Source organism: Neolamprologus multifasciatus, chromosome 15, assembly GCF_963576455.1.
Source record: "Neolamprologus multifasciatus chromosome 15, fNeoMul1.2, whole genome shotgun sequence".
Taxonomy (NCBI): Eukaryota; Metazoa; Chordata; class Actinopteri; order Cichliformes; family Cichlidae; genus Neolamprologus; species Neolamprologus multifasciatus.
The window spans coordinates 10,100,605-10,121,349 of NC_140453.1; the positions used below are offsets into that span (position 1 = coordinate 10,100,605).

Sequence of the window (20,745 nt, forward strand, 5' to 3'; positions counted from 1 at the left end):
TACTGCAAGACGATGATGATGTGAGGCATCCCGTCTGATGATGGCTGATTAAAGAGATACATTAAGACACTTCTTCTGTAGTTTGGTTAGGTTAGATCACACTACTACATGTTGTTTTTTGTGTTCTTTGCATAGCTTATATCAAATATTTATTGACACACAACTGTCAGAGATTCATTGTAGGTATGAATAGATTTGAATAGCTTAAGAAACTGATACACAAAAAAGAAACATTCATTTATTGAAACATGTGCAAATACTGTGTATAAGGCAAAAATAGAGTTCTAATGAGCTCTAAAATAATTTTTTTGGTATGACCACATTTATTCATCAACAGCCTGAACTCTTGCAAGTTTTAAGTTGTCTTTGGGAATAGTTCTCCAGACTTCTTGAGGGACTATTAAAGCTCTTCTTTGGATGTTGACTGCCTTTTGTTTTGTTGTCTGTCAAGATGATCCCACACTGCTTTAATAAGTTGAGGTTCAGGCTTTGGGAAGGCCAATCCATGACTGATGGTGATCCATTAAATGTTTTTTTTCTCTCCAGCTATGTCATTATTGTACTGTCAGTGTTTTGGGGTTCATTGTCATGTTGAAAAAGGCTCTTGCCAGTCAGGTGCTGTCCACATAGTATTGGGATTTGGATCATAATATGAAATTATTTTTCTGCATTCATAATTCCATTAATTTTGATAAAATCTCAAACACTGCTGGATGAAATGCTGCCCCCACTCATGACAAAGCCGTCACAGTGTTTTAAAGATGACTGTAGACACTCACTGTTGTGTCTCTGTCCTAACTTTTATACATACTGTCAATGATTAGAGCCAATAATTTCACATTTGGATTAATTACTATTCTATTTTAAAGCCTGGAGAAATATTGCTTTTGACTAAAAATAAAACAAAAAAAAAGCCTGGCTCCTTGGAAGCAAAATGTAAAGAAATGAAGACTTTTGCACATTCATGTAACGATATAACTGTATTTTCCTCCAGCTTCCTAAAAACCCATGAAAGGATGACCTGTTTGAATTATACTTGAACAAATTCCTGATATCAGATGTTTCATCATCATGCACGTTTCTAAGTATTAAAAAGAAAAAATATAAAACCCCATTAACACGTATTTTAAATACAAATACGCGTCCAACCCCAGCATTTAAATTAATGCGGAAAGAAATCAGACATTTCAGGCCAGCTCGTGCGTCTGGACGGAGTTATGTATAAAGTGGAAACCTGAGACAATAATACCAGCAATACTCTAGAAAAGACCTTAAAAATAAAAGTTTGTTTTATCAAGAACTAACAGTTAGTCCAGTGTTGGGCCAGTGTAGATTAGTGTGGCTACAGTGTAAGCATCGATGGATATTAATTACAATTGACTTTGTGCACCCAACCAGCTGGCCACAAATCTGGACCAGCTCCATATGATTACAAAGAGGCTTTTATTTTTGAAGCCTCAGTCCGGATACACAGAGCTCCATCGTGGCGATCTTGACTCCGGTGGACCAGGCTCCCGCCGGGCAGACAACGGAGAAGGGTCAGTTAGTACCAGCACGACCACCGAGCAGCACCGAGTCTCTGACCTGAAACCTCCATAATGCATGGGGGCAAGAGAGGGTTGGTGGCTCCGCAGAACACTTTCCTGGAGAATATAGTCCGGCGGTCCAGCGGTGAGTTTGACTCTGCAATGGAAACAGAAATAAGTGATGCTTTCGATTTTATTTCTCAGCCAGGGAACCACACAGGACTGGGATGCTGAAGTATACCGACGTGTGTTCTTCTTGTGCCATTTGCTGGGAAGCAGAATCAGCAATCGCTGATTTTTTTCTTTTAAGTAGCAATTTTTTTTTTTTACCTGAAAGTTGACTGACACATTTCTTCTGATATAGAAAACAAAAACAGCCACATTATCCGAATTATGTGGATAAATAATGAAAAATCTAAATTATAGTTTGCTCTTATGGGAGGCTTTTTAAATTAGCTCTAGAAAAAAATTAGGAAAACACTAATTATTTGTTTTACTGATCAAGTAAGAGTAAAGATTATTCTTTATGTGATGAGTGCAATTTTACACCATCATATATTATGATTATCACAATATGAGGATTTTAAAGCATTTGTTTGAGGATTTGTGAGGTTGTTCCTTATTTATGCGCAGAAGCTAAAGTTCATAAACGAATGAAGCTCCAGATTTGATGCATGGTGTTTGTTCAGTGGTATTTAGGAGTAAAGTTCTGCTAATGTGAGAACATATAGTCTCATTTTTACAAGAACTGGATTTGCAGCCAATCCTAAAGGTCTTAATGTTCTTTTCAGGGATGTATAATTTGATTTATGGCACTTTATCTCTTAGCTACAAATACCAGAGAGTAGAGCGCAGTTTTGCTGTATACCTTTTTTATGTTCCAGAAAGAAAATGCATGTCAGCAAAACAGCCAGTAACTGTACTACTGGCGTAAATATTTAAAGTACTATGTGCACAGCAGGCAATCAGACATTATTCTCATGAGACTCAGAGGCTTTTCTTACAAACGTAGATGGAGGGGTGCAACATTGATTCAGTGTCTGTAAACTTTACTCTTCACCCCAGTAATGTGGTGGTTATCTGAAATTCAGTCTCTATTGTCTGAATGTCTGACCACAAAAGCCTGCAGAATGAACAACATGTACAGTAAGTTCAAGTGTGCAATTTAATTTGGAAGAACTTCAGTCACCCTTTTGTCTGAAGACAGCAGACTGCTCTGAAACTGCAGTAAAGTGGAAGAAGTTTTCAGCTCTTCATCAATATTTGATTCGCATTATGAGTGGAACCTAAACAGCTTTTCTTTTCTCTCCGTCTCATCTGGTAGCCAAATGTGGATGACTTTTACATCTTGTTTCCATTATATGCAGTAGTAAATATAAACTTGCATTATGGTGATTTAATAATGTATGGCGATTTGATAAATAATAAAAGGCATATGTTTTATTACGTATGTTTTCTTTATTTGTAATTTGGTGTTTAAAATTTCCTGTATTTTGTCTCAGAAACGAGCTTCCTGTTGGGAAATGCACAGGTCCTGGAGTGGCCAGTCGTTTACAGCAATGATGGATTCTGCAAGCTGTCTGGATACCACAGAGCAGAGGTGATGCACAAGAGCAGCACATGCAAGTAAGATGCTCTTCAAGCACCCAGCACCTTTCTTTCTTATGCTTGACTGGAAGCTTTAATCCACAATTTTAGTGTGGTTTTTTTTATGTTGTTTTTTTTTTTAATATATTGAATCTCCACTTTTTATTTATCAAAAGGGGAACTAATCTAAATACCTGGAAGTAGTCAAACCTGAAGTATAAAAAAAACATATATATAAACCTTACATTATGGAAACTCATAATCTATTATTCACATTTCATTATGTTTTCTTCCCTCTTTGTCTTATTTTGCAGTTTCATGTATGGTGATCTGACTGATAGAAATACGATAGACAAAATCAAACAAACATTTGACAGCTATGAGTCTAATTTCTATGAGGTGCTGCTGTATACAAAGAATAGTAAGTACTGTAAATTTGAATCACAAGATTTTAACAAAAAAACAAAATAAAATGAATTAAGGAATAAATGTTAAAAAAGAAAAGAAACGCACGATTAGAAGTAATACCTGGTCATTTACTTTTTGTTTTTTGATTGCTTCCCACAGAAACACCAATATGGCTTTACATGCAGATAGCCCCGATCAGAAATGAAAATGACAAGGTGGTGCTTTTCCTCTGCACCTTCAGAGACATCACCCTGTTCAAACAGCCAATTGACGATGAGTCCACAAGAGGTGAGAGACTTTATGTTACTGTACCAATAATTTCCACCTGATAGTATTCTGTATTTCATTGTATTTCTGGGATTTTCACATTGAAAGCTTTGGAGTTATCGCTAAAGGTCCAGCCATTACAATTAAAGACAAGGGAGTGTTATAGATTTTGACTGCACATGAGTGGCTTTGACTTATAAGACATTAGTTTCCTGGTGTGTAACGTACAACTGTCCAGGTGTTGTGTGTCCAGGTCAGTGAACAGTGGTCTCTGTGAGTCTATGCAGTGCCATATCCCTGGGGATTAATTGTGCCACAGAGACTTTTTGCATACACCAAGCAGAATTAAATGACAGTGAGGGCACAAGGAAAAGGTAGCTGTATGAATAATCCTGTTTCACAGAGGTAAAAAAAAAAAAAAAAAAAGGGTGTGGCGGGTTTCTGAAGATTGATTTTATATACTATCATATTATTATTCACATATTAATAGTTAAATATTTTTCAAGTCAGGATTTATTTATATCATAAATCTGCAGTGGTGCAATATGCATGGTGCATTTAAGGAGTGGACCCAAATGCAGTTGCTGGAGACTGACGTAATTAACCGTTTATTAGGATTGTTATCAAAAAAACTGAATTCAAAGTCCATTAATGAAGTCACCAAAAATCTGAAGAAAGGAGACAGTAGAAATAATTAAAAAAAAAAAAAAACTAACAGGGAGCATTCAAGGGAGATAACATAGAGACTTAGACAATGACTGGGGGGAAAGCAAAGGCAGGACTATTTATACACATCAGGGTAATCAGAGAAAGTGGAAACAAAGGGGTAACAAGGCACAGCCGAATCAATTCAAGACAACAAGACAAGAGGACAAAAGTTAAGCTAGTAACAAGACTTAGGAGACAGATAACTGCCAAACTAAAACAGGAAGTGAGAAGCTATAACTAAACAGGGACACATAGACACAAGAAAGTAGGAGGAACAAATAAAACAAATAGACCATAATATACAGAAACTGTAACAAAGAACTAAAAGACAAAAAATAAGAAACTAAGGAAGTACATGAAAATTCAAAACATAGAGAGAATGTGAAAAGAGACGGATCATAACAATTGCAAAAATGCAGGAAAAAAATGTAAAAAAACAAACAAACAAAAACAAATTTTTGTAGTAAGATAATCCCCAACATCTCTGAGATGTAATTGATCAGACATGATGTCACAGCACTGAATTGTGCATTCTGTCAATACCAACATAATGGTGATACTAATCAACAGGTATGAGAGCCTAAACCTGTTTATTTCCATTCATTGGCTAACAAAACACTCTGGGAAAAATTACAAAAAGAAAATGAGACCGCCCCTCATGCAACTGACTTCAAATTTGGCGCCACACTTGTTTGTGTATGTAACAGGATACCTTCAAAGTTTGACTCTTTGTCAAAACAGATGAAAAAGAGACAAGCGCATAGAGATTCTTTGATTTAGTAGATGCAAGTACACGGGACTTGTTTATTATAAATCTTGTAGAAATAATGTCAATTGAAATTGGGATCACTTTTATTTTTCCTTCAGTTTCTGTCACTTGTCTTTTCCTTCCGTGCTTCCTCTGGGAGTGGACCAGGTTTTCTTTTGCTGGGTAAAGTTTCCAAGTGTTGAAGTGTTGTGAACATTCCTAATTTCATATAGCAGGAAACCAATGCTGTCTCCTCTTCCTGTTTTGGCTGAGCAGTCGTGCTTGTGGCAGGTAGCAGACAGCAGTGCACAGTTAAAGCAAGGCTAGTAGGCAACCAGTCTAAACACAGGTGGTGTTATTATCCAACTGCAAAAATTCAGTTCAAGTCAAAAGATATCTATTGCCCATTTAACAAAGAAAATCGACATCACCTAATACTCCCAAAAACTCCAGTAAAATGTAAACATCTTAACATTAAATGCTCTTAAATGTTTCTTAATTCTTAAATAATGCTGGATGCCATGTTGTTTTCCTGTGCATTCTGTGTTGCTGTCTGTGGATAGGGTGGACAAAGTTTGCCAGGCTCACACGAGCACTGGCCAACAATCGAAACGTGGTGCAGCAGTTAACACCACTCAATAAGTCGGAGGTCAGCCACAAGCCCTCCAGACTGGCTGAGGTGAGCAAGACCCAGAATTTTCTTTCTAGAATCTGTATCTTTTAAATATGGCTTAGAGGTTCTTGTATCATGACGGCAAATGTTTCCTCTCAATGAAAGGCTCTCCAGCTGGGATCAGACATTCTCCCTCAGTACAAGCAGGAGGCCCCTAAGACCCCTCCACACATCATCCTCCACTACTGCACTTTCAAGACCACTTGGGACTGGATCATCCTCATCCTCACCTTCTACACTGCCATCATGGTACCCTATAATGTTTCCTTCAGGACCAAGCAGAACAACTTGGCCTGGCTGGTTGTGGACAGTGTTGTCGATGTCATCTTTTTGATTGACATTGTGCTCAACTTCCACACCACCTTTGTGGGTCCATCTGGAGAGGTGATTTCAGATGCCAAGCTCATAAGAATGAATTACCTAAAGACGTGGTTTGTCATCGACCTGCTGTCCTGCCTGCCCTATGATATCATCAACGCCTTTGAAAACGTTGATGATGTGAGTAAACTTTAATAAAGATCATTCTTTTAATGTGGGATTAATTGCTCAGACAATGGTATGTCTTTCCATGTATACATTAAAACGTTTCCACTTTACTGTTCTTTTTTTAATGTAGGATATCCTCACACATGCCTCTTCCACGGGTCATCTTCGTGAGTCACATTTCCACAGAAATAGCACACGGATTGAAGACTCAGTTCTCCCAGTAAGTAAATTTCTGTATTTCTTTAAATATGCTGTGATAAATATGGTTTGTACCATGCCTCTTGCTCTATGACAGTTTGGATAGGCTCCAGCTCCCCCGCCCCGCGACCTTGAATTGGATAAGCGGAAGAAATTGGATGGATGAATGGATGGAAATCAGGTCATATTATTGATCCCTTATGGTAACAAAACCACACTGAATAATCACATTGCAGAGTCTTTGAGCTCTTTGTTTTGAGTTTTTCACTAAGAACATTAGTATTGTCAACAATGATATCTACAAAATTCAGTGTTTACCGTGACCTAACGGCAAGAAGGTCCTGGGTTTGAATCCAGGAGGAGGCTGGGGCTTCATCCCTCTATCCAAAGACATGAATGGGTTAGGTTTATTGAGGATTCTAAAATGGTCTTAGGTGTAAAAGCGAGTGACCAACCACACACAACCAGTAAGGGAATACTAATTTTTCCCTTCACCAACAATGGTTCCCATATGGTTTTTGACCAGTATCTATGCTTGTGTTACTGTGGCCTTCTTCACTTGATTCTACATCATCACCATGACTGTCACATGTTTAAAATCGTGGGCAAGTTAATGTCACATGGTTATTGGTCACCTGACTGCAAAACCTCCATATGGCCCTTGTTTTTTGTACCTACCCCTTATGATCACATTAAAGTTTTTAAAAAACAAGGTGGAGTCAGCTAAACTGGTAAACTCAAGGCTTCAAAACATCAGTCCACTAACCGGTAGGTGATATCATGATGAGTTCATTCATTCATCTTATATACATGATCTTTATTTACATTAGGAGAGAGCCAAAATAAGACTCATTCTAATTTAAATAACTGTATGTAATTGTAACTGTATTCAACTGTATGTAAATAATTTATTTTACAATATCAGTGTTGTAATAATATGTAAAAGCAGCCAAAAAAAATCATGACTCCCGAGAACAAAACCAAGCAGTAACATGATTTTTCAATTTTAGCAATGAAAAATATTCACCCTTTAAGGAGATATAGTTCTTTTTTTTTTGCATATGTACAAATGTAACATCTCTGTGTACAACAAAATGTAACAACTCCAGTCGCACTCTGTTCTTTCAACTCAAAAATGTTAAATTTCACTGGCATCCCACAGGGATCTGTCCTGGAGCCTCTTTTATTTATCATCTGTCTACTTCCTCTTGGCCATGTCTTTCATAGATTTAATATCAGTTTCCAATGTTATGCTGATGACATGCAGCTCTGCCTGTGCACCAAATTTCCCACCACTTTTCGTACCACTGCTCTCAGTCTTTGCCTCCAGGAAATCAAATCCTGGTACTCCTGTAAACTTTATCAAATCGAATAGTGATAAAACCAAGGTTCTCCTCACTGACACCAGTCCACCTTGTGTAAATGTAAGTGTTTCCCTCCCTATTGACGACTCTTCTCAGGTCTTCTCTCTTCCTGGTGCTCGGATCATTACCAGAACTGCCTCCATTAGTCACAACATACAGGCCCATCAGCAGCTTCTTTGGCTAATATCACATCATATTGATATCAACATTCTGCTCATCACCTTTGAGACCACAACATCGTTCTGCAGTACCACTCTTAACTTCTGCACATCAACACACCCATTTGCACTCTTCTTCCTTCCATCTCACTGTCCCTTCCCCTCAACTGAATACAATGTGAGCTTTCAGATGCTCTGCTCCTAAACTCTGGAGTTCCCTCTCAAAGCGCACCTCTTTACATTGCCATACTCTCTCGGATTGTCTTCCACCAGTCACATGAATCCTCTGTTCTTAATGATTTAACACATTCTGAACTTGTTTTATTGACTTGACAGATATTTTCTTCTCTTAAGGTGAAATCATTTTAATCATGAAAACCCGTGTAAATTTTTAACATAAGATAATAATGCAGCTTTCATCTGATGTACAATGTATTTGCCACTGTGTTAGTTCCAAAAAGCAGTTCCAAAAAGTAGCTTAAATATATCACAAATGTATCTGTTATTCTGGATATCTGGTTCACATTTTCACTTTCTTTCTCTGTAGGGTCTCAGCAGCCTCTTCAGTTCCCTTAAAGTCATCCGCCTGCTCCGTCTGGGCCGCGTAGCCCGAAAACTGGACCACTACCTGGAGTATGGAGCTGCGGTCCTGGTCCTGCTGGTGTGTGTCTTCGGCCTGGTGGCTCACTGGCTTGCCTGCATTTGGTACAGCATTGGTGACCACGAGGTCATTGATGAAACCACCAACACCATTAAGACAGGCAGCTGGCTCTACCAGTTGGCACTGAGTATTGGAACTCCTTACCGCTACAACACTAGCGGTAATGGCCGGTGGGAAGGAGGTCCTACCAAAGACACGCTGTACATTTCTTCTCTCTACTTCACCATGACTAGCCTGACCACCATTGGATTTGGTAACATTGCTCCAACAACAGATGGCGAGAAGATTTTTTCCGTGGCTATGATGATGGTGGGCTGTGAGTACCCAGTCACCACACACTGTATTTCCAACATGCATCACATTTAACAGTTTCTCCAAAGGTTTCACAAAACCTTTGAAAATGGCACAGGAAACATTTAACTAGCAGCCACAATGTGATAGAGTAATACAGCCATATAATGGAACGATCCATGAGTTTCAAACTGTACTTGGAGCTGGGAAAGGATGTTTTAACCATATTCAGTAGCATCATTTGTGGGTGAAGTTTACCAGAACAACAGCTCTGTAACAACAAAAACAGCCCTGTCTCCCCATCACTCCACACTAAACAAAGCATACATACTTTGATGTCATTCGTGCATTCATCCATTCATAATATGCTAGTTGAACCTCGCAGGAGATGAAACAGTCTGGCTACACTTAATTGCACGCTAGTCAAGATAACGTGCTCTCCACAGTCCTGCTGGCTATTTACCAGCTGCCAGTAAAGCAACATATGGTACGTATGTTCTAAAACATGAGGAGGATTAGTGCAGGATATTAAGTCCCAGCACGCTGTGATCAATACATGGCTGCTTTTACCCATAGTTAACATAGTGTATAGCATTACTGATGTATTTAGAGATGACTTTGCTTAGACACTAACATATTTATGTACCCACTATTGAAACATTTCATGGCAGAGTTGACTTTGCTGTCTCTTTTTACATTTTCAACAAAGTGAAAGTGAAACGTTGCAAATCAGTTGAATTTCTAGTTTTCACAAAATATTTTTGAACCATTTACTTTTATTTATTGCAACTTCCTCCTAACCTTTTAATGTGCATATCCTCAGTGGACACTATTAAGGAATACTTTGCTAGGACTGAGCTGGGCCCCTGTTTTCCTTCAGAACTGCTTTAATCTTTCAAGGAATAGATTCAACAAAGCGCTGGAAACATTCCTCTGAGATTTTGGTCCATACTGACGTGATAGCATCACACAGTTGCTGCAGATTTGACACCTGAACATCCCATTGCACCATATAACAAAGGTGCTCTAGTGGATTGAGATATGGTGGCTATGAGTACAGTGAACTCATTGTCATGTTCAAGAAATCAGTTTGAGATTATTTAGACTGAGCGGCTCAAAGTGTGCCCTGAAATTTTTCATTTTCACCCAGAGAACTGTTACTCATTGGATTTCTTCTCTTTTTCAGACCATTCTCTGTAAACTCTAGAGATGTTTGAACGAGAAAATCCCACTATATCAGCAGTTTCTGGAAAACTCAGACCAGCTCGTCTGGCACCAATAACCACACCACATTCACTTAAATCGCCTCTCTTCCCCATCATGATGCTCAGTTTGAACTTCAGCACATCAAATTGACCATGACTACATGCCTAAATGCACTGAGCTGGTGTCATGTGATTGGCTGGTGTGTGTATCAGCGTCACAGAGACATCAACTAGACATCCATTTAAAACATTAAAAACATTTTCAGTAGAAAATCTCTTCCTAAAGGCCTGGAAGCATGCTCTAAATCAGGGATTTAAATAGGTTGTCTATCTGTACCTGCCACCCTAATTGACCAAACTGACAGTTAATTATTATTTAAAATCACATTTCGATAATGGCAGAATTCAATATTCAGAAAGTGAAGTAGGTATTTATTCCTTATAGAGCTAAATGATCCACAGACAACGTTTTCCTCTTTTCATTCTGGTCATGGTTTCACGTTTAGCTGCAGCCTCGGTGCTTGAACCACTCTGAGTTTCGGCTTTGTCAATAATCAAAAGTGACATGTTCAGCGCCCATCACAGCCTGCTCTGTGAATGTCTGTCTGAGGGCCGGTCGTCACATCAGAAAAGTATTGCATGTTAATTCAGTCAGTCGTTTTTTCAATGCAGGGAATAAATATCATTGCATTCTTCTGTATTTCACATGGTCAGTAGAAACGTCATGAAGAAAGTCAAAGTTAAAGACTTCATTTATTCCCAAATTACCCTTAAAGATTTCAGCAAATACAGATATTTTTTTCTTTACATTCCCTGTGTTGCGTGACTTTCAGTATTTAATGGGACACGACTGTCAAATTGATGAGGATGAAGCTTATAGAGAGTCTTGTGTAACATGAACTTAGAAATGATGCATTATGTTATATAAGTCTACGTATAAGTCACGCCATATTCCTTAGCTAACTTCAAAACTATCTAGAACTTAGTACTGTAACTACATTAGTGGCTCCTAAGTTATGTCTTTGGTGTCTTAGTAATTTTTTGTGGTTCCAATTCACCAAAATAGAAAGGCCTATTTTTACTCCAGCTTGTTTGCTGCTTTCATCACACACTGCAGACAGAGTAATAGCTTCACCTTTGATCTCAGTGCCTCTACAGTACCTTGGTCATCACTCACCTTTGTGCACTAACCTTTGGCCCATCCCTCTAAAACAGCATGTATAGTGATGCAATAAAACCAGTGAGAACACAGAAAGTGACAGCCACGCTTCAAGCTTCATACAGTCGAAAGTAAACACCCATTATTCTGATGGCGCCTGGATCACGATGATCATTCAGTCACACTGCAGTGTCGGCTTCAATTATGGCGCATAAATCTCCTGCTATAGATACGGTAATTATTTGAGTGGAGAAGGAATCGAAGAGAGGGCCAGTTTGCCCGCAGGCTCGGGTGTAGTAAGTGGACAATGAGCCATCACGTTAGATATGTATCCTAACCTCTGTGATCCTGCTGTGGTGACCGGAGATGAAGCTTTCCCGTTGAGTGGATAAAACCCCACAGTAAGAGACGCTGAGTGACTCTTTGAGGTCACTGCAGCACGGCACTCCTACCCAGGAACTGTGGATTAGAAATTATATCATAAAGAGTTAGCCCATCCCTCGTTGTGTATATCAGGCTATGCATGCATGTATTTAAGAAAACTGCACTGTCAGCAGTGCTGTTTTGTGTACATTTACTTTTCAGTAAATTACAAAACAAAACAAACAAAATTATTAAAACCAAATAAATAAAATTCACTAAAGAGTTTATCCAAAATGTAAAATACAAACAGTACTATATTATTGTAGAACCAAGATATAATGATTATATGCTTGTAGTGCTTATACAACATCACGTCAGATGGACATTCACACTGTTTTTAAGGTTTTCGTTTTTCTATCACTGTAAAATCTTTGAAATCTTAAAATTACTCTCATTTGTGCACCGGCGATTATGTAATTACAGCATCATTGATCAAGTGTTAGTCATGTATGAATCAGGGGATTGTAATAAAGAGTGGCAAGCAAAGGTTTGAGCAATCATAATCAAATGGCATAATTTGGTGATTATCAAAAGAAAAAGAAAAAAGAAGAGTCTTTAATGGTGCTGTACTCTTACTCCAGCCTTCATACGACTGCAGATGAGCGCTAACAAGATTTCCCTCAGAGTGGCCTGGAGGAGCAACTGTTCTGTGTGAACAGGGTCTACAGGTTAACTCCTCATCAGGTGGAAAAATGACCTTTGACCTTATGACAAGTCACAAAAGTCCCCGAAGGTCTAGAAAGGCAAGTAGATGAGCTGGTTTGTTCCTAGAATGTCATTTGGAGGGAAAAAGTCTTCATGTGGTTGTGTGGAAGCCGGTAACGTGGAAAACAGTTAAAGGACAGTTAAATATCAGCATGCTCCGGTTTTTTCCCGTCATAAACTAGTAACCGCTCCAAGGTATACCTGAAATTTTGCTCTATAACAGCTGGGACACTAACCCTTAATTGGACAAGTTGAAAAAGTTAAGGGAATAAAGTTTTGGATTAGATCTCAATTAATTATTTAATCTTTAATCCAAATAAAAAAAAAAAATTCGTGTTAAATACTCCATTAATCACACATATATTCCACTGAAACGTTTTGTCATAGGCAGTTTCCTCAACAATATTTAACTCTAAATTTGAGGTATGAAAGTTGGATACCGTGATCTCATAAATATGATTATTTGTTATCTAAAAGCATTTATCTCTCGCAGGAGAGATTAGTTCTCTTGGCTAGCTTGAGAATGACTTGTCCCCCCAGATGAGCTGGAAGAGATAATCATGTCTCGGATAAGCGGAAGAAGACGGATGAATGAAAACGTTAGATTCGAATAAATAAGATGAACTTTTGCTCTTCCGTCTTTTAGCGCTGCTATATGCCACAATCTTTGGAAACGTCACCACCATCTTCCAGCAGATGTACACCAACACAAATCGCTACCACGAGATGCTCAACAATGTGCGTGACTTCCTTAAGCTTTACCAGGTTCCCAAAGGTCTGAGCGAGAGGGTCATGGACTTCATCGTCTCCACCTGGGCCATGTCGAAGGGCATTGACACAGACAAGGTACAAATCTGTGCAAAAGTTTCAGGGGGTGCTTTCAAAAACTGATGTGCCAGGATACTTGTTGGAGATCTTAGGATAGTCCCATGAAGTTAGGCTCCTCAGCTATTTCTGTTTGTCCCTTTAATGCCAGACTGACACTACAATGTGGAGATCTCACCTCTGTGAAGCCCTAATCATCTGCTGGGGGGGGGGGGGGGGGGGGGGATTTATCTTTTGGATTTCATGTTTTCATTTATTGTCTTTCCCAACAACCTAATTAAAGTTTATGCCCTTGGTTAAATCTTGCCTGCCTCCCATATCTGTCTTTTAGGTCCTGAACTTCTACAGTCCATGCAGTCAGTAACAACATTACCATTGTTGTTCTCATGAAGTAAATCAGATCACATGGTCCAACATCTGGAGTTTAAAGATTATTTAAAGAAGCAGCTTTCATGTCTCTGCGGTTCTATTTTTAAAACGTTTAGTAATACATCTGCTAAATGAGCAGCGGAAATGTGCTACATATTTAATGTCCTCCAGCGATGATGCATTAAGTGTTTGCTGCACAAATCTCACCATGTCTTTCAGGTTCTCTCCATCTGTCCTAAAGACATGCGTGCAGACATCTGCGTCCACCTCAACAGACAGGTGTTCAATGACCATCCAGCTTTTCGCCTGGCAAGTGACGGCTGTTTGCGCTCTCTCGCCGTGGAATTTCAGACTACACACTGCGCACCTGGAGACCTCATCTTCCACATCGGGGAGAGCGTTGATACGCTCTGTTTTGTAGTCTCGGGTTCACTCGAAGTCATCCAAGATGACGAGGTCATCGCAATACTAGGTAATCCAGGGCAATATTGTGAAATAGACCAAGCAAAGTTGTACCTGCTGCTCTCAGTTGAAGTTAGAGCAAAGTTTGTTTCAGTGCAGAGTTTTCTGAAGTCCTTTTTATGCTTTACAACCTATATGTGTTCGACTTTATCCCATTTTATTTATATTTATCTGAGCCAACAGATGTTTATGTGATATCTGGCCCTGAACAGGTAAAGGTGACGTGTTTGGAGATGCATTCTGGAAAGAGACCACGCTGGCTCGAGCCTGTGCAAATGTGCGCGCTCTGACGTACTGCGATCTGCACGTCATCCGGAGAGAGGCTCTGATGCGGGTGCTGGAGTTTTACACCGCGTTCGCCAACTCTTTCTCCCGCAACCTCATCCTCACCTGTAATTTGCGAAAACGGGTAAAACTTTCACTGTCCTGTGTCTTTTAGTAAAGGGTGTTAGTGTCATCTTAAAGCAAGGGATTACTGATTGCATTTGTTGTCATAGGCAAAAGAGATAACAGGGTGCACAGCTCCCACCCAGCTGGACTTCAACATTGTACATTACACTACTAAAATTACCAAGGTGTAATAGACTGCAAGTGAATCAGTCTTTACAATCTACAACAAATGCAATACAACCAAACCTGCTTCTTTACAACATAAACTCTCCATCTACAAACTCCTACATCATCAAGAGCTGAGCAACCAAACCCAGTACACAGGAACATCTATAACCATAACTTTTCACCAACTGACAGTAGGAATAAAAACACTTTTTCTTATTTTGTTTGTATTGCAAAGCATTTTGCAACGTCTTGCCGTGCATATGCTAAACACACATATCTATATGTGTATCTAGTACTTAAATGATCATTACATTTAAAATAAAAGGAGAAACAGAGAAAGAAAAGGTGTTTGTGCCAGCAGTAAATCATAGACAAAAATTAGAATCAAATCCCTTCTTTGCAGATGATTCATACATTCATTCATACAACATGTGCTGTCGCCTTGAGCTAGGCAGCATGGAATACCTGAGTGCGATGCAGAGTTGTATACAGTTTTCCATAAAGTGTGTAATGGTAAATGGATTGTATATATATACATAGCACATTGTCTTTGTATTGACCGCTCAGAAAGCCTTTTTATCAAATTACAAACTGAGAGTGAACAGCTCAAATGTGAAGAGGATAAATGTAAATAAATCAGCACATGCACACTGTCTCCATCCAGAGTTCCCCAATCTGTAAAAAGGACAGTGACAAAAAATTAGTTCAAAGCCGAACAATTAGCCGGTCCAAACTAAGGCTCTAATATTTCATAAAGGTTCTCCTGGCTACACATATTGATCCCACTACAGCACGGAGATGCTTTGCTTTCCAGCCACAAGAGTAGGTTTCTTATACATTCTGCTGTAATACTATCTTTTAAGTTCTTAATGGATGCTCATATCACGTCAAGTCGTGCCAGGGCACGTAGTCTGTTGTGTTCTTTGTTCAGGACTGAGATGTATGAAATACTTTTGAGGATGTAGGTTTAAAAGCTGTGGCTGTAACAAAGCAAACTGGCCTTTTAAGAATGTTTGAGCGTTTTGTTGGATGTGCTGTGAAGTAAATATTAATTGGCACAGTTTTGTGGCAGGTATTTGGACTTTGCAAAAGTCTCAAGCTCTCTTCATTTCTTTATATTTTGTTAGGAAAATGGGAAATAGGTGCAGTGGTTTATTGAAACCTGCGCAAACATACATGGACAGTATACATTATATGAGGCAAAAACAGAGTGTGTACAATTCCTAATGAGCTTTAAAAACAGTATTTGGTATGACCACCTTTATTCTTCAACACGGCCTCTCTCAGACAAGCTTTCTTGTTATTTCTTAAGTAGTCTTCAGTCTCCAGGCTTCTTGAAGGAAATTCAAAGCTCTTCTTTGAATTTTGGCTGCCTTTTGTTCAGTTTTCTCTCAAAATGATCCCACACTGCTTCAATAATGTTGAAATGCGGGCCTCTGGGGAGGCCAATCCATGCTGATAGTGTTTGATGGTGTGTTTTGTCTATCCAGGTATGTTTTTACGGCATCGGCAGTGTGTTTGGGACCATTGCCACTGACTTTCAGCACAGTCCTTGTGTAATTTGGCATAAATCAGCCTCAGTTTTGCTTCCTTGAGAATGGCTCCTTGACAAACACACTTCCACTGAGGCCATTTCTGAGGAGGCTTCAGTCAACATTGAAGGGCCAGATGCAGCTTTCAAGTCCTGTGTCAGGGCTTAACATAAATGATTCATAGGACATTGTTAAAGTGGCTTAACATCCTGTGTACAAGTACTGGACTGAAAATGAGTTAACAAGCAGCCACGCCTGGAGAGACACTGCTCAAGACCACTTTAAAAAAATAATAATAAGGCAGTCTGACTTATTAAAGCAAAATATAAAGACATAAGCAGTGACTTAAGACTTCTTTGCATGTTTAATAACATAACAGGTCGTAGACATTTTATAGATTACTTATTGTCAGCCGAGCCCATTAGTAGCTGTCTTCTACATTGGTTTTCTAATCTATTTCTAATCATCTAAACTAGTCAGTTTCAGATTAATCCAAAAATGATATTAGAGATGTTGATGCTAACTATTACACTATTACTATATCAGTTGAAATAATTGAGTGGGAGCTTTGTACACAGTGGGCTTTAACCTGGGATTCATGGGGGTGAGTGTTTCACAGATTAACTTCTCAGGTACACCAGCACTGAAAGTTTCTACCAGAGTGGTATCGGAAGGTAGTGAGACGCTTGGAGTTTATTGACATTTCTTTTCTTTGTCTTCAGAAGGAATTCAGGAAAGACTCAGAGCCTAAATTGTCCTCCATTATTGACTTGTTGCTCCATTAACGGTTTCCCTTGTGCATTGCTGCTTTCAGCTCATAAATATTTCAACATTCAGAACAACTTCAGGCAGCTGTACTTGCTTTGAAGCTGCATTATACGGACATTGTACAACTTGCTTCGTCCAGGTCGAGCACTAGAGCATGCACACTGTAAGTTACAATTTACAGTGTGTCCTGTATCAGTGTCCTCATGCACGCACTCTCCCTCTTGCAGGTCATCTTCAGGAAGATTGCCGATGTGAAGAGGGAGCAGGCGCATCAGAGTGACGTGACTCTGTCGATTCCTGAAGACCACCCGGTTCGCAAGCTGTTCCAGAAGTTCAGACAGCACAGAGACGCTCAAACAGAAGAGTCCAACACTTACTTAGATCACAACTGCGTGCAGGTGGAGATGCAGCAGCACCACACTGACTCTAACTCTTACACTCAGCCCAGTCACTCAGCATGGCAGGAGAACACCTCAGCAGGAGGGGGGGACAGTTGCAACATGCCTGAAAAGTCAGAGCAAAGGCGCACAATGGAGGCGGTGGGGTCTGCATCAAAGCCTTGTCCAGAGAGCCGGTTTGGCCAGAGCAGTGGTGCAGGTGGAGAGGGTAACGCAGGGAGCGGCAGAGGTGTGAGAGGCTGGGCAAAGTTTAGAAACGCCACATCTGCTGAGCCAGCACGTCCTCCTGTCGAGCAGGAGAAGCAGACTCAGAAAGCAGACGAGTGGCCGAAAGGATCGCAGTCCTCAGAACAGATCGCAGCCCCCAAAACGAACCACGAATCAGGGGGAGGTGGAGAGAGGGGAAGCACAGAGGGCAGCAACAGCGCAGGTGAGGAAACAAGCGCCCTGCACAAAACCGACTCCTGCGACAGTGGTATCACAAAGAGCGATCCACGCATCGACCGAGCAGGAGATTCGAGAAGCTCCTTCGAGCGAAGCCCGATGGAAAGGAGCCCCATGGAGAGAAATCCATTCGAGCACAGCCTCGGGGTTTACGCCGAGGTCTCCCTCAGACACTCATTCATGCAGCCGCTGTCTGAGCAAGCGCTGCTTCAAGCGACGCTCCACGCGGCCAAGCTGGAGCTGAAAGCAGACATTCAGATACTGAGCGGGAGACTGTCGCTGCTCGAGGCTCAGGTGAGCGAGATCCTCAGGCTGCTGTCGGTAAAAAGACTCTCACTGCCGCCAGCGTCCTCTCCAAAAGCAAGACGGAAAAGTCAAGACTCGGTCACCGCCTCCAGGCCGGCTTCACCCAAAACAGACGACGAGGATCTTTAAGTTTTCTCACTTAATAAAAAAATTAAAGAATTAGATAAGCATCGTGCATGTCCTGCTGGACTACAAGTTTTAATACTTGTTTGCATGCAAAAATGTTACCTTAGCACCACAAGAATCCAGGTATTTATCTTATACTGTAGCTTTTAACTTATGAGACACTTGTGTGTGAGAGGAAGCAGGGACAAATAATTAACAACAAGCACAAAAAGGAAATGATGCTTGATGAAGTAGTTGGAGTAGTTCTTTACGTTTCTGGAAGTAAGTTTACAGTTGTTTTTTTTTGGGGGGGGGGGGGGTTGTTTGTTTCTTGGTAGAAAACCTTGAAGTTCACATTTCTATTTTGTGGACAAGCTGAAGCTCAATGAGCATTTCAACATGCACAGTGTATTATAAATACACAGCTTTATCTTATTTAGGAGGGAAATTCAGAGTTTTTGTTGCTCATCCTCAGTGGAGCGACTACCTTCAGAGTTAATTATCAGGTAATTAAATGTGCCTTACAATAGCAAAGCCTCACTGCGAGCTGTTTTGATGAAATCTAATGTTATATATACATATAAATCTATATGCATTGTCTTATTTAAAAACTCATTTCCTGTGCATGTAAAAATAAAGGACAGCAATGCAATAATGCCACTTTTACATTTTTGTTAAAGGTTTCTTTTCCTTCAGGATGCGAACATGTCACCAGGTTTTTGCAGCAGACTCATTGTGCATTTTTCTTCACGTAGCTTTGCATCTTGCTCAGGTATCTTTGTTCTCAGACTGAATTTTAACGATTTCGATTTATTAGCCATTTTGTAAGATAAATGGTACTGCATATCCTGTTTTAATCGTTTAAATGATGGTTCACTATGCATATCTAAAGGGAAGGTGCACTAAACTCAGTTTGTTCATATTTTTTTGGTGGTTTATGAAACCACTGGGGAAATGCTGTGTGAACTGTAAGGGTCCAAGCATGTGACTGTTAAGTATGTCTGTTCTATGTTACGTTCAGAGACGACCTTGCATGCATCCGAGGGAGCCTGTCAACTGTGAAATGAGTAATGAAAAGTAATGCCTGCTCACCATCTGTTGTTTAGTTTCTTCTCTTATGTAACACAAAAGTCTGCCTTTAAACTGGAAAGTGCAACACGCAAGCGGGTTTCATGTCACAATGTTTTGTTTAATCCAGGTGAGTCACAGGAGGATACCGATTACAGTGGATTTACACTTTCTCCATTCTCATTTTTCTCCTTTAAATATGATTTTTATTTAGCAGTTGACAAACAAAGCAACACTTTTGCACTGACTTCTGAATCATCTTTAAACAACAGTGCTAATAGGGAGGGAGGGAGGGAGGGAGGGAGAGAGATAGATAGATAGATAGATAGATAGATAGATAGATAGATAGATAGATAGATAGATAGATAGATAGATAACAAATACTTAATTGTAGGTCCCCACATGGAGATAACAAGTCAAGGAGACACAAATTATGCTGTAAGTACTTTTAAGTACTGTGTAATTTCTTGATAATTTGGCATAAAAACAAACAGTATTTCCCAATCTTACATTATAAGAACACTGGACTTTTCAAGGTGCAGGTCATGCTGTGGATTGACATAAACTTGCATAACTTCCAGCTATTTTAGAGGAAAGGAGATGCTCTTATCCTATCTACCTAAAGTATTTGTAGCTAAATATAATTACAATGTAATTTCAAATAACCAGTGTTGGGAAGGTTACTTTTAAAATGTATTCCATTACAGATTACAGAATACATGCCCCAAAATGTATTCTGTAACGTATTCCGTTACGTTACTCAATGAGAGTAACGTATTCTGAATACTTTGGATTACTTAATATATTATCATGCTGTTTACAACTACATGAATGTACTATTGCTGTGATTTATTACTGTTACTGAAGGTCCGCGGCTCCGAACCGTAGTAAAGGGACCTCTGGCCTTTACTACGGTTCGGGTTCGGGTTCGTGTCGGGCTCGTAGCCGAAAACTAGCTTTACTTTGTTGTCTGGGACAACTTTGCTAGCGAGAGACAGAGAGAGGCGTTGAAAGGCTGCTGCAACGGGACTTATCGTTTCGGAGGAAAACACGAACACAGCGTACAGTCGAGTCTTAATAGCTTACTTACAGCTGGGCTCGTCAGGCTCTCTTCTTGGCTGCAGTGGTTATTATTATATTTACATGCTTCCAGCTCCCGTTTTTGCTCGATGACAGCTCGTACTTTTCCTTTTTCTCCCTCCCTCGCTCACAGACACATAACGTGTATGGCAGTCCATTCTCCCTGCAGCACGGACTACACCGCCCATGATGCTACATTCTTTAGAGCTATACCTGTAGCATTCTGCCTATTAGCTTAGCACAACAACAACAACAGGCGCTCT

The 20,745-nt window shown here is 39.9% G+C and overlaps 1 protein-coding gene across 1 annotated transcript; it reads left to right on the forward strand.

The window, feature by feature from the left end:
- The first annotated feature begins 18 nt into the window (after window positions 1-18).
- Window positions 19-19,130, forward strand: LOC146501604 (voltage-gated delayed rectifier potassium channel KCNH5-like). Its single transcript, XM_085134347.1, has 12 exons — window positions 19-1,671; window positions 3,029-3,152; window positions 3,428-3,534; window positions 3,681-3,809; window positions 5,808-5,923; window positions 6,023-6,415; window positions 6,534-6,623; window positions 8,671-9,100; window positions 13,214-13,413; window positions 13,981-14,233; window positions 14,436-14,632; window positions 17,309-19,130. The coding sequence occupies exons 1-12, from the start codon at window positions 1,599-1,601 to the stop codon at window positions 18,356-18,358; spliced, it is 3,162 nt and encodes a 1,053-aa protein (XP_084990473.1). The 5' UTR covers window positions 19-1,598; the 3' UTR covers window positions 18,359-19,130.
- Window positions 19,131-20,745: the final 1,615 nt, after the last annotated feature.